The 14,501-nt window shown below is 51.6% G+C and overlaps 1 protein-coding gene across 1 annotated transcript; it reads left to right on the plus strand.

Moving 5' to 3' along the window:
* The first annotated feature begins 1,164 nt into the window (after positions 1-1,164).
* CKAP4 (cytoskeleton associated protein 4) lies at positions 1,165-10,839 on the plus strand. Its single transcript, XM_081248923.1, has 2 exons — positions 1,165-1,848; positions 8,366-10,839. The coding sequence occupies exons 1-2, from the start codon at positions 1,393-1,395 to the stop codon at positions 9,692-9,694; spliced, it is 1,785 nt and encodes a 594-aa protein (XP_081105049.1). The 5' UTR covers positions 1,165-1,392; the 3' UTR covers positions 9,695-10,839.
* The last annotated feature ends 3,662 nt before the right edge of the window (positions 10,840-14,501 follow it).

Here is a 14,501-nt window from a genome sequence, read left to right on the forward strand (position 1 = left end):
ATATCTCCTTCTACCAAAGTAGGGGTGACCCTGATCTGCCTCCCTCTCATTGCAGCCGCTGCTGGTTTCCCAGCGCGCAGCCCAGAGCCTGTCCGTGGTAGGGGCTGAGGCCAGAGCGTGGGCCCCCAAAGAGGAAACTGAGCTGAAAGGCCTTCAGAAAAAAGTCAACAGCGTCGACGGCGGACTGGCTGGGCTAAGTGGGCCGCTCAAGTCTTCTCTTGAACAGTCTTCACGCAGACCGAGAATCTTTGCTAACTTCCCTTAAACATGCCCCTGGAGCCAACTGGTTTTCAGAAAGCCCTTTCTGCCTCCGCCTTCAAACCCCAGGAAAGGGACAAGGTCCAACCAGCGGAAGCTTGGAGGGTGGGATGGGGGGAGGGGGGTGGGGATTTCCCCAACTCCCAGCAGAAAGGAATGGGGGGTTGTGTTCCCGCCCCTTTGGTCCCACTGCCAGGGGCAGGGCTCCTGGGGCGCCCCCCTTCATTTCCTCTCTCCGCACAGGTCCAGAAAGGAGCGGGGTTCCCACGTGGCCCACTGCACCGGGTCTTCCCCCGCTCTCCGCTCTCCGCCCCGCCTAGCCACCCCCATCTCGGCCGCCTATCCCCGGGGCCCCCGTGGCCTCAGCTCAGTCGCCAGTCCCGGTCCCAGCCGAGCCAGCCCTCCGCCCACTCTCTTCGGCCACTCGGCGCCGGTTCCCGCCTCCGTTGACCCAGCCCGGTCGCTCCCCACCTCGGCTGCCTCCTGCCCCCTCCCACCTCAGCCGCCTGCTCCGACCTCCGGTGACCCGGCTGGGACGCCATCCTCGCCCCCCCCGCCCCCACGGGCCCCAGTAGACCCCGCTCGGCCACTACCCTCCCCTCCGCCGAATCCCCAAACCCCGACCCCCGGACCCTGCTGGGCCGTCCCTCTCCCTTCGGCCACCCCGGCTCCCGTACACCCCGCTAGGCCGCCACCTTTCCCTCGACCGCCCCCCTCCCCCAGACTTGGTCCAGCCCCCTAGACCCTGCGGAGCCGCCCCCCGCTCGGCCCTCCCTCTTTGGGGTCGTGGCGGCAGGGGGAGGGGCCGCTCGCCGGCCCCAGCGTGCGTGGCAGGCGCTCCCGGCTCTGCTCTGCCGGCCTCCCTTCCCGGGAGGCGGGGTCGGCGCCGCGGCGGCGGCGGCGGCGGCGGCGGCGGCGGCGGAGTCAGGCCCCCCTCCTCCTTCGTCGCTCGCCCGGCCTCCTTCCTCGCCCGCCCGCCCGCTCGCTCGCTCTCTCTCTCTCCCTGCCGCTCCGACGCCAGCAGCGCCCTCGTGCCGCTCGCCCAGCCCCGGGGGAACCCGAGGAAGTTTCCTGGGCCGCGCGCCCCGCTCGCTCGCCTCGCAGCCCGCGGCTTCACTCGCCGCCGCGCCCGCCATGCCCTCGGCCAAACAAAGGGGCTCCAAGGGCGGCCACGGCGCCGCGAGCCCCTCGGAGAAGGGCGCCCACCCGTCGGGCGGCGCGGATGACGTGGCGAAGAAGCCGCCGCCGGCGCCGCAGCAGCACCCGCCGCCGCCGCCGCCCGCGCCGCACCCGCAGCAGCACCCGCCGCAGCATCCGCAGAACCAGGCGCACGGCAAGGGCGGCCACCGCGGCGGCAAGTCCTCCGCCGCTGCCGCCGCCGCCGCCGCCTCGTCCTCCGCGTCCTGCTCGCGCAGGCTCGGCCGGGTGCTCAACTTTCTCTTCTACCTCGCCCTGGTGGCGGCGGCCGCCTTCTCGGGCTGGTGTGTCCACCACGTCCTGGAGGAGGTCCAGCAGGTCCGGCGAAGCCACCAGGACTTCTCCCGGCAGAGGGAGGAGCTGGGTCAGGGCTTGCAGGGCGTCGAGCAGAAGGTGGGTACCCCGGCCCCCCAAACCCCGTGCGCCCGGCGTCTTGCCCACGCACCCACGGCCGGGCCCCCTCGTGCCCTCCCGGCCGGGCCCCTCGCCGGCCTAGGCCCGCCAGCGGCCCGGGGTGCCCCCGCCCCGGCCCCCTAGTACCGAAGCAGTCCCCAGACCCTCTTTGTTAATGGCCGCGGAGGAATCGGCCCCGAGGGATGGACCGCTTCGAGGATGGTCTGGCCGGCCCGGGAGGGTGGGCCAAGGGCCTGTCACAGGACATTAGCGGTGACCTGTAAGGAAGCCGGCAGGCTCTGGGAAGCCCATTCTTTTTGGATTAGGAATCGCTGAATGGGCAGAGTTGTCTAAGAGGAGGTTGGAAGGGAAGCCAGCGCATCCCTGGAAGCCTCGGGCAAGGCCGCACCTCTGCTCTCCCAGTGGGAGACATCTGAGCCAGATTTTAATAGACCTGGAGCCTGGGGAAAGAAAAGCTAGTAGTCTTACTCATTTGTGTAGTTCTAATGAAATAGCTCATCTCTTTAGGCTCCTTGCCCCTTATTGGACCAGTGTACCTATGTGGGCCTTGGAAGTAGCATATTTCAGCTTTAGAGGAAAGGAAAGGCCCAAAATACTAGGTCATACTGGTGAATAATACCACATTTATATGGTGTTTAGAGGGCTTACTCACTTATTATCTAATTCTCATAGCAACCCTGAGAGGGAGGACTGGCAGTTTTGACTCCATTTTCCAGACCAGAAAATTGAGGTTTAAAGATTAAGTGAATTGATAAAGACCCCAGCTCTTGAGTGGCAGACTGCATAACAGTGTCTAGGCCACTGCGGAGTGCAGGGTCCACAGGGACCTATTTCAGGTATGGATGGACCTCCCTTTCAACATGAAGTTGCTTAGGTTCCACCCTTTCTGTTTCCCTCCTACACCAAGTGCAGCTCCCTCAGCGTTATTCCTGCGTCCTCCCCTAATGTCATTGCTCAATGAAAGTTGGTTGCATGATCGAAACAAAAAATCCCGCCACCACTTCTGAGCCCGGAACTGCTGCCTTCTTTTCCCAGCATGCTGCCTGCCCTGCCAAGTTTCTATCGACTTGTGTGGAATATGCAGGCCTAGGAATTTCCTCTTAAGACTGGCAGAGCAACTGGAGTGAGTCATCTCACTCCATGCTGCAGGCCAAAGGAGGTGACTTTTCGAAGGGAATTAAGTAGGCAGTGCTGCTTTGCCTATCCTGAATGTCAAATCATTCTTAAAAAGTAGACATACTGCTGGAGTATAATCACTAGCCTCTCAGTTTCCTCTCTTCGATCCACCCACTTACCAATCAATCATAATATTTGGTGAAGTCTGATGGTCATATGGCTCCTCGTAGGCCCTGCGGAGGGTGCGAAGGTGCAAAAGACAAATCCTATTTGTGAAGCAGCACACAGGTAGGTTTCAGTTGAGGGTAACTGCTGTGCGAGTTCAGAAGAGAGAGAGGGTGGAGTTTGCCCAGGCCCGTATCCTGGTGGCCAGGGTAGTGCCAGTCTAGATCTAGATGGTAATGGATAACTGTTGAGAGGAGTGAGGAACAGACAGCTTTGTTTGGGGCACAGCACGTGGCTACCCTGCCTGTAGCAGAGGAACCTGTAGGTAGCTGTGAGGGGGAGGCGGAGGTCGAGGCCAAGATGGTGGAGGTCTTGAACTGAGGTGGAAGAAATTGAACTTTATTCTCTCTGCTTCTTCCCTGCCCCTCCCTTATTCTCCTTGCGGGTTCTCACCCCTCCTCCATCACAGCTTTGTACAGATTCCTTTCCTTTTGGAGACTCAGTTTTCCCATGTCCACGTTAAGGGGAGGGCTCTGTCCAGATTTTTAAGAGTCCACCTGGCTGTAAACGATTGAAATCATGACCTTTCTTTTAATTTAGTGGTGTAATCAAGCTAATAATTAATGCCTCATATTTACTGTGCACTCATTCTCTTTTGACTGTCACAAGCCCAACAGGTACGGACTGTTATGATCCCCCTTTCACAGATGAGGAAAGTGAGCACAAGGTGGCTAAGGAACTCTGCGTGGTTATGCACCTAGCAGGTGGCAGGGCTAGGACTCAAACCGCAGTGAACTCCGAGAACACTCCTAACCAGTCGCCTGTTCATTGTGCTATCTTTCCCATGCCTTGCCTGCTACCTAGTAGGTGTTCAATTAATGCTTACTTCATTGACTTGGAACTCAGAACATGCCCAGAACGGGGGCGTTTGGCACACAGGATCTTCCACAGTGTGTGGTCACTTCCCTCTGCACCTCCGGGGTGGCCAGGAAATGTTATTCTGCATTGAGGAGTGAGTAGTGATGGATGGGCCCTCTGACAACCTAAGTTTGAGCCTCTCACAGCCCTCTCTGTGAGTTTTGATGGGGGCTGGGGTTTGCTTCTTCACAGGGACATATTCTTACTGTATTATTTTGTTCATAATTAGTCTTCACTGTGGGCCAGGCATTCCCAGCCACCCTCTGAGGCGTTAGCACCATTTCGTAGATGGGCCAGCTGAGCCTGGAGCGGTTGTGTCACTCATTCAGGGACGTGCAGACCCTCAGCGGTGGAGATGGGGCTGGAGTCAGAGCAGTGTGACTCTGAAACATGCTACTCCACTGCCCTTTTGGACGCCCACCTGGTCTCTCTTGTTCTCAGATGCTCTTGGTATTGGGACACGGCCCAGGTCTGCTGAATGGGCCGAGAGGCTGGTCTGTTCTTACCCTGAAGATTCAGCAGGCACACGTGGGTGCAGGGCTTCAGAAAATGTTGGTAGTTCAGCTCTAGGCCCTCTGAAGGGCCTGGGTTTCTCTGGCAGATCCAGGGTGGCGTAGAGTATAGGAGTAGGCTTAGGCCTGGTGGGGACAGTTTAATGAGACTAAAAGCTGTTTGTGGACGATTGAGTTCTCTGGCCGTATTTCTTTGTTTTCTCATCTTGACTCTGGGCTAGGAGTCAAGGCTTGAGGCTGAGGCAGCATCTCCTCCAGGCACTCTGCACTCTGGACATGCTTCTGCCTGAGCGTATCACTGGAGGCTAAGAGCGCAGGTTCTAAAGTCACACATTCTTGGATTTTGATGCTCAGCTCTACCACTTCCCAGGCTCCTGCTTTGTAAAATGGGGATTAACAGGAGCTACCAACTCATGAGCTTATTATCAGGGTGGATTGGGATGATGTCTCTGAAGTGCGCTGCATAATCACTGGTATACATCAAGTGTCCTGTTGAATGTGAGCCACCACTGTTCTCTTCTCCTACCCCCTGCTGTGAGCTCCTTGATGACAGGGAGCCTGTCTTAGCGTTACTTTGCTCTGGCATCTTTTCCACCACTTAGTGGGTATCCCCCATATGTTGGGGAAACATGTATGCACTGCATATTGATTATTATTATTTTTTAATATTTATTTGCTTGCGCTGGGTGTTAGTTGCGGCTCGTGGGCTCCTTAGTTGCGGCAGGTGGGCTCCTTAGTTGTGGCTCGCCGGCTCCTTAGTTGTGGCTTGCCGGCTCCTTAGTTGTGGCCTGCCTGTGGGATCTAGTTCCCTGGCCAGGGATCGAACCTGGGCCCCCTGCATTGGGAGCGTGGAGTCTTATCCACTGCGCCACCAGGGAAGTCCCCTGCATATTGATTATAATGAGGTCTTTGCATGTGAAAGTGAACAGCTCACAACACCATCATAGGGAGACACTTCTTGTGCTCTTTTCAGTGTCACGGATTGATTTGTTTGGTTTCATCCGTAATTTCTGATCTAGTTCCCTTCCTAGCCATTTGTAAAGAGCCAGCGCAGGTTAGGAGTGACGACAGTCAGGGGTTGGGGGAAATGGACCAGCTCCGTCTTCATCAGGCCTTTCTCTGTAAATGCGTTCATTCTTTGATTCATTCAGAAAACAGTGATGAACACCTGCCATGTTGCAGGTAGTGTGCCTACCTGTTCACACCTTTGTTCTGAATGCTGTGCTCAGAACAGGCAGGTTCTGTGATTGAATAACCTAATTTCAGAGGTGAGCTCTAGGTTATATTTGTTTAAGCAGGGAAATCGTCTAGTATTCTGGAGTCCTTGAGAATCTTATTCTAATCTGTCTTAAAATCACAGACCAGTGGAAGCCAGAAAGGACTTTAGAAACCTATTTGTTAATAGATGAGGAGCTCGGGACTTGGAATATGAGTGTGACTTACTTGTGCTCACAGAGCTGGTTATTGGTGGTGCTGGAACTAGAGCCTGGGGTACTGTTCACATACCTGTAGCATTTGCCCTTTGGCATTGGGCCAAGGGTGGGCTAGGAATCTCCAGACTTCTGAGCTACTCCAGAAGAAAGATTAAATGATAATGAAGGTGACAGTTACTGTTTATTGATCATTATGTGTTAGGCACAATTTAAGCACTTTACATATTAATATGTAAAGTGGATTAAGCTCACTTAATCCTCACAGGACAGGCCTATGACTTAGGTACAGTACTCTCTTTGTTTCCATCCTGTGGGTGAGGAAACCAAGGCACAGATATGCTAAATAACTTGCCCAAGATCTCACAGATAGGAAGTGTCCAAGCTAGGATTTGAACATGGGCAGTCTGGTTCCAGAACCCATGCTACTTTATTTTTTTAGCTGTCCATCATGGAAATGTTCAAGCATAAACAAAAGAAGAGATCAATATAGGGAACACTATTTTCAATAATTATCAATTTTTTGCTATTTTAATTTCATCCCCTCACCAGCCCTTCCTCCTCCCATTTTGTTGTGCTCTTTTTGGGCTGGAGGTGGAGCAGTATGGGTCTGAAGCACTCTACACCACCGTGTTGGGTGCACACCTGGTTGTCTTGTTCTCAGATGCTCTGATGCTCTCGGTATTGGGAAATGGCCCAGGTCTGCTGAATGGCTTAAGCATGGGCAGAGAAGCTGGCCTGTCCTTCCCTGGAAGATTCAGTGGGCACAAGTGGGTGCAGGGCTTCAGAAAATATTGTCAGTTCAATTCTAGACCCTCTGAAGGGCCCTTGTTGCCCTGGTAGACCCCGTGGATAGTGATCTATTTTTAATTTTGACTGACACATTAGTTGACCCAAAGTATTCTGGGATTTATTTCTAACAAATGAAGAGTTCCTTTCCGGTCTTTCCTTTTCCTCTCCTTTGCTTGTTTCTTTTGGCAAAACACAGTATATTACACCTAACAAGTTAACAGTAATTCTTGATTATCACCTAATACCCAGTCCAAAATCAGATTTCCCTTTCTCAAAAATGTCTCTTTTACAGTTGGTTTGTTTGAAGCAGGATCCATATAAGTCCACACATTACATTTAATTGAGAAATCTCTTGTTTCTTTTAATCTGTAACAGTTTCTTATATTTCCTCCTTTAAATATGCCATTTATTTGTTGAAGATCCTGATTACTTGTCCTGCAGAATTTTCTACATTGTGGATTTGACTGTATCCTCATGGCATATTTCACTCTTGTATGTTTTCTGTGAATTGGTGGTTAGAGCTAGAAACTTGACAGATTTGGATTCTTTTTTCTTCTCTCTCTCTTTTTTTTTTGGCAAGAAAGCATTTTAGGTGGTACCATGTGCCACATCAGGATGAAGCCCAGGCCATTAATCATCATACTCAGCCTCTCAGTACATTAAACCTGCTCCCGGGGGTGGTTCCCAGCTCAGCCCCTGTTTAGGGTAGAATTTATTTAGAATGAAGGTGTAGTGGCAAATAGGATCATAATGTGTTCACAAAGCCAGAAAATGCTAAGGGTCACTGGTCCACTGATCACATTTTCAGGTGAGGACAATGATTTGTTCAGGGCCGTACAGCTACGGGTGGTGAGCACAGACCTGAACCTTGTCTCTTGCCTCCCTGCCCAGTGTCTCCCATGTGCCTCAGCTTTGTTTCTATGAAAACTTGAGACGCTTTCAGTTGCAAGAGCTAAAAATTCAGCTTAAACTGGCATAAACAGAGATGGAGGAAGGGAAAGAATTTATTGGCTCGAACAAAAAAGTTCCAGAGTAGGTTCCTTCAGTATAGCTGTATCCAGGGATTTAAATTGTGTCTTCAGAACCTGACCTTGCCATCTCTTAGTTCTGCTTACCTCTGTGCTGGCTGGCTTTGAAGGCAGGCGTTGGTCATGTGCTGGTCTGAGCTGTTCCAGGCTTCCCTCATCCTATAGCTAGCAATCCCAGTAGAAAGAGGTTTCCTTTCCCAATAGTTTTAAGAGAAGTTTTGGAATCGATTTGTTGGTCTGGTTTAGGCCACATGCCCATCCGCGGGTTCCAGGAGCGGGTGGTTCCAGGAGCGGGTGGGGAAGTGGGTGGACGGAAAGCATTGATTGGTCAGGCCTGGAGCACTTGGAGCCGGCCTTGGGGTTGGTCCCCCAAACCACATGGGCTGTGTGCAAGGATGGTTCCCTAAAGGAAAAATTATGGTACTGTTCTGGAGGAGGAGGGACCTGTAAGCTGGGCAAACGAAAAGAAATACAGCTGAATTGCATAAAACCCATCAGCCCTTCTCCGTGGTTGACATCTGGATTTTGGTTACAGGTGCAGTCTCTGCAAGCCACGTTCGGGACTTTTGAGTCCTTCGTGAGAAGCTCCCAACATAAACAAGATCTCACAGAGAAAGCCGTGAAGCAAGGAGAGAGCGAGATCAACCGCATCAGTGAAGTTCTACAAAAACTCCAGAATGAGATCCTCAAAGACCTCTCGGATGGGATCCACGTGGTCAAGGACGCTCGGGAGCGGGACTTCACGTCCCTGGAGAACACGGTGGAGGAAAGGCTGACCGAGCTCACCAAGTCCATCAATGACAACATTGCCATCTTCACCGAGGTCCAGAAGAGGAGCCAGAAGGAAATAAATGACGTGAAGGCCAAGGTCGCCTCTCTGGAAGACTCGGAGGGATACAAGCAGGATTTGAAAGCCTTGAAGGAAACGGTGAAGGAAATACAAACCTCGGTGAAGTCCAAAGAGAAGGACATTGAGGCCCTGAGAAGCACAGTCCAGACCATGGAGTCTGATGTCTACACGGAGGTCAAAGAGCTGGTGAGCCTCAAACAGGAGCAGCAGAGGTTCAAGGAGGCGGCCGATTCGGAGCACGACACCCTGCAGGCGCTCATGGAGAAGGTCCTCCGGGCGGAGGAGTCGGCCGCGCGCCTCCCCGAGGAGATCCGGAGACTCGAGGAGGAGCTCGGCCAGCTGAAGGCCGCAGCCCTCAGGCCGGAAGAAGACGGGGTCTTCAGACCCTCCGAGGCCTTCGAAACGCTTCAGAAGGAGAGCCAGGGCTTGGACTCAAGGCTGCAGAGCGTGGAAGATGGGGTGCAGGTGGCGCGGGCGGCCTGGGAGCACCATCGTGAGACGCTGGAGGCGCTGCGCTCGCAGAGCGAGGAGCAGGCGCGGCACCTGGCGGACCTGCAGGAGCGCGTGGCCGGCCTGGGCCCCGCCCCCGACGCAGACGTTGACGCCGATGCCGGCGGCCTGGCGGGCAGGGTGCGCGGCCTCGGTGAGGCCCAGCTCTCCCTGGTCGGAGACGTGGACGAACTGAAGCGTCGCGTGGCCGAGCTTCCCGGCGCCGTGGAGGCGCTGCAGAAGGTGCAGGAGCAGGTCCGCACACTGCTCAGCCGCGACGCCGCCGCGCCCCCCCAGGACCTGCTGGACAGACTCTCCTCTCTGGACAACCTCAGAGCCTCCGTGGGCCAGGTGGAGTCGGACTTGAAAATGCTCAGGACTGCCGTGGACAGTTTGGTCGCGTACTCAGTGAAGATTGAGACCAACGAGAACAACTTGGAGTCAGCCAAAAGTTTGCTAGAGGACCTGAGGAATGACCTGGATAGGTTGTTTGTGAAAGTGGAAAAGATTCACGAGAAAGTCTAAATGGATTGAGTGTGCAGGGCGCGGATGGCGAGTCCAGTTTCTCACGACCAAAAAATGTTCGCTCCCGCGCCCCTCCCCCCCAGGGTCTGGTCCCTCCTGAAGAGCCGGCCACACCACCGGGACCACTGGGGCCTTCTGTGTTTTTGTGCCCGGTTAATTTATTTACGATGGTTACCACGCGCTGTTGGTTGCGCAGGCCTTCTGCTTCTGCTTTGGGTGGGTTTCCTGAAGGCCCGGCCCCTGTGTATCAGAGGTGCCTTCTAGAAGGGATGTTTCTCCCTAGTGTCAGGGAAGAACCGGAGTGGCTGCAACCGAGGATAAACAGAAGCAGATTAACCTCAAAAACCCTGCCTGGCCGGCAGATTTCAAGTAAAAAAAAAAAAGTGGGGGGAGGAGGTACTTTTTTTTCTAATTGTCTTTAAGGAAAATTCATTTCACTTTTTTTTTTTTTTTTTTAGTATTTCTGGCCGAGGTTTTCATGAGATGTCACTCCTTGTCTTCCACTTTAAGCTGGTTACAGTTCATAAATGTCAGCTCTGAATTGGGAGGGGGACAAGCCCCTCCATCTTGAAAAGAATGAGCTGCTTGGTGGTCTGTGGGGTACATGTCTTTTCCATTCCTGAACCATTTCTCCATCTCAATGATAACTATGCAAAAGAATCCAGACGGTTCAGAATGTGAAGGCACAACCCCCCGCAGAATCCCCTGTGGCCGACCTATGTCGCCTCTTGGTAGGGTCCCCAAATAAGGTGTTTAGAATAAGGGTTTAGAATCCCTGAAAAGGGAATCCTTGGATTCTTTAAAGAAATGTATTATGAGAGCTGCTCATAAAGGCATGGGCTGCCTCCCTGGGGAATGGAGGCCACATCTTTATTTTACCATGATGTCCCTGAAGAGGTTTGCTGTCAGCAGACCCCATCCATCAGTGAGGAACACGTGCATTTTCCGTAGCTGTTTGCTGTTTCCCTTTTCCTTTGAGCTGTACTGTCCTTTAATGGCTGTCTTGTCCTTTAAAAAACAAAAAAGAAAAAAAAAAGGAAAAGAAAAAGGAAAAAAAAAAGGTTTGTTTAGTTTACTGTGAAATGAACTGTATGGCTTATTTACAGTATTTTTAATTCTTAATAAACACTTGAGCTTTGTTATGACTTTTCCAGAGTGGTTGCTTTTTGAGAATTTAGTAACTTTGAACGATGTATGTTATTAACATGCAGTATTCAGGATTAGAAAGATGGGTAAGTTTTCAATTTTAAGACTATTTTTTTCAATTCTAAAATCAAGGTGGCCTCCCTCTTAGGCCTGGGGGCGTAGGTTTGATTGATTATTAGCAGGTTTGTTTATAGGTCATTGCTTGACTCCAACTCTTAGCTATAGCAGTGGGTCCCAACCCTGGCTACCTGTTAGAATCTTCTAGGAGCTTTTAGAAATGTCTGGGGCCCATCCCCATGGATTCAGGTTCAGTGGGTGTGCAGAGGGCTGGCACTAGCATTTTAAAGGCTCCCTTGCTGATTCTAGTGCACAGCCAGGTTTAAGGACCACTGTCTTGGACTATCTTGGTGACCTTTGGCCCCCGTGTAAACCTGGGCATGTTTCCTTTACTTCTCAGGTTGCCATCCCCCTGCCACTTAATAAGGGATACTGTTTACTGAATTGAGTACCTGTGTGCCAGGCATGGTGCTTAGCACTTCATAGGCCTCTGTTTATTCCTCCTAATATTCCCTGGAGGTAGGCAGTATCATTCCCCGTTTTACAGAGGGGCAGCAGGCTGAGGAGCATCATGTATCATCATTAGCTAGGAAGTGGCAGGACTGAGGTTTGAACCCAGTCCCTGCTCTTAACTGTGACAGCGTCCTCCAGCTTCCAGCAGCACAAGTACAGGGTCACATTGACCTCTGCAGCACGTGCCGTCCATTGTTTCAGAGCCAGAGGCTACAGGAGCTCTTTTCTCTCCCACTCAGGGAATAGAGGGAGGCCAAGACCTGAGTGCATATGGAGCTTTAAGCCTCCTTTCTGGCTGGAGGGTCCCTCATCTTTGAACTTCTCTGCCAGTCATTCTGCGTCCTGGAGGGAGGCAGATCCTTAAGGCTTCACCACTCTTTCTCCCAAAGCAGTTTGCAATCAGGATGGGCCCTTTACAGGTGTTAGAAATCATCTGTATTTTAATTTTGAAGTCAAAGCGTTTATGTTTTAATAGCTTGTTTTGCCCTCTTTGGGGGCAGGTGCTGAACAGCATAAACTCCCATGTGTGGAGCCAGTTAAATTGTTCCTTCTCAGCTTGGTTGGTTGCATCAGGCATATTCTTGCTCTTTTACCCTCATTTCTGCAGTCTAACCTCAGACTGTGGAGTAGTTTAATATATTCTCATTTAATATTAATAGTTAAAAACATCTACACGGGTCAGAGAAGTAGTTAGATGGAAATTCAAGTGGTGAAAATAAAAGGAATGCATTATGAGATAGATCTCACCCCAAATAATCAGCACAATTCAGTCTTGCTCGTGTCTGCTCATTCATTCAGTGGACATTTATTGAGCCCGTAGCCAGACATTTTGCTAGGTATCAGTGAATTCAAGATGCACTCGACAGGATCCTTATCCTTAAAGGACCTGTAGCCAAGTGGGAGTGACAGTCATGTAAGCTGGTAGATGTCATAAGGAATTACAGGTGCTATAGCCAGGTGTAATGGGGTACAGAATAGGGAGTGGCCAGTTCTGCCAGGCTTGGGCTAGGGTGGTTAGAATAGGTTTGCAAAGGCCTATGGGAAGTCTCTTGGAATGTGTCCATGAGTAATGGGAACCCTCAGGAAACATGAGTTTGCCCCGCCCTTTGAACAGGCAATAGGCACAAGTAATTGAAGGTATTGATTAAACTGCAGATGGTCCAGCACCAGGATAATAGGCTGCTGTGAAATTCCCCAAGCAAGACTGGCAGCGTGCTGGTAAGGAGACTGCTCCACCACATCCCATGTCACTTAGAATAGTGATGATGGTGATGATGACACCTCACAGGATGATTGTGAGGGTTGAATAAGGCCGTGGGTGGAGAGGGTTTAGCTTGACACAGCATCTGGCACATAGTAAGAGCTCCAGTGCTCATTCATGTGCAGCCACACCAGAGGGTAAAAGATTGAAATACTTCTGTGCTGCTTGGTAAATAGCTGCAGCCCTGAGCCCCCTGAGTGTCCTCCCTCGGGACCACTAACCTCCTTACAGTCCAACAACTAATAGGCTAAAACCTTGGTGTAGTGAGGTCTCCAGGACCGTGCTCCACCCTCGTGGAAGCATTAGTTCTCATGGGTGGGCACCCATGCTTTGCCAGGGGTTAAATATTTTGCAATCACCCAATGTCTTCCTCAAAACATGATTCTGAGCTACTGATCTGTTTTTCCAGTAACATCTGGAACCCTGCCCCCACGGCCTAACATCTCACAGGGTTCGAAACCAAAGTCATTACTTTTCTCCAGGAGTCAGTGGAACCACTGCTCCCTCATTGCTTGAACCAGAAGCTCAGGAGTCACCCGTGTCTCCCCACCTCTCTCTTTTCCTGTCCCTCCACATCCACTTGGGTTGAAGCCCAGACACAGCCACCCCCATCCCACTTCTCCCAACCTTCACTCCATCACCAGATGGTGCCTGAATTCAGGCAGCAACCCCTGACTGCACCCCTGCCTGTTAACACAGAAACATGGTTTGTGCACTCAATATTCATTCAACAATACTCGGAGAGCACCGCTCTTTGCTGGACAAGGAGGAGATGACAAGGAACAAGACAGATACGGTTCCTGCCTTCATGATGCTCATAGTCCAGGTGGGAGGAGACCAGCAGTAAATGTGGAAAGAAGCAGAGCTAAATGTACGAACTGCAGTTCGTGTCTTGAAGGATACGGACAGCCCCTATTTGGCCTCCCCTGTCCCTAGCCTGGTTCCCACTCAGGGAATCCTCCATGGGTAACTGGTGTGATCTCCCCTCAAAAGCTCTGAGAAAGAGACTGTCTCAAAAGTCAGCCTGTGTCCTTTCCCCCACTAAATCCTTCAGTGTCTCCCCTTTGGCTTCAGAAGAAATCCCAGTTAAAAACCTGTGCTCTGAATTACTCTATAACTGATTTATTTTCTTCACTCAAAAATACCTAGTCCTGGGACTCTCCTGGTGGCACAGTGTTTAAGAATCTGCCTGCCAATGCAGGGGATACGGGTTCGATCCCCGGTCTGTGAAGATCCCACATTGCTGTGGAGCAACTAAGCCCATGTGCCACAACTACTGAGCCTGTGCTCTAGAGCCTGCCTATGAGCCACAACTACTGAGCCCACATGCCACAATTACTGAAGCCCGTGCGCCTAGAGCCTATGCTCCACAAGAGAAGCCACTGCAATGAGAAGCCTGCACACCACAACGAAGAGTGCCCCCGCTCGCAGCAACTAGAGAAAGCCCACGTGCAGCAACGAAGATCCAACAGAGCCAAACATAATAAATAAATAAATTTATGAAAAAAATACCTAGTACTTCTTGGATTTACTTTTTATTGAAGTATAACATGGGTGCTCTAAGGCATACACATCTGAAGTACACAGCTGAATGAATTTCTACACATGACACACCACGTGCTAACCACCAGATCAAGATATACATTTTCAGTACCCAAGAAGCTTCCTATGCCCCACAGTCAATAAGCTCCCAAAGTAACCACTCTTCTGACTGCCTTCACCATAGATTACTTTAGTCCGTTTTTTATTTTTATATAGATGGAATCATACCATAAGACCTGGTATTCCTTAAAGCAAACAAACAAACAAAAAAAACAAAACAGCTTTACT

The sequence above is a fragment of the Mesoplodon bidens genome, assembly GCF_964165515.1.
Source record: "Mesoplodon bidens genome assembly, chromosome: 11".
NCBI lineage: Eukaryota > Metazoa > Chordata > Mammalia > Artiodactyla > Ziphiidae > Mesoplodon > Mesoplodon bidens.

Excerpts from the sequence above, each read along its gene's own strand:
- CKAP4 (XM_081248923.1), top strand. The coding sequence starts at position 1,393 with ATGCCCTCGGCCAAACAAAGGGGCTCCAAGGGCGGCCACGGCGCCGCG. Across the intron at positions 1,849-8,365 it reads TGCAGGGCGTCGAGCAGAAG|GTGCAGTCTCTGCAAGCCAC; the intron begins GTGGGTACCCCG and ends TTTTGGTTACAG.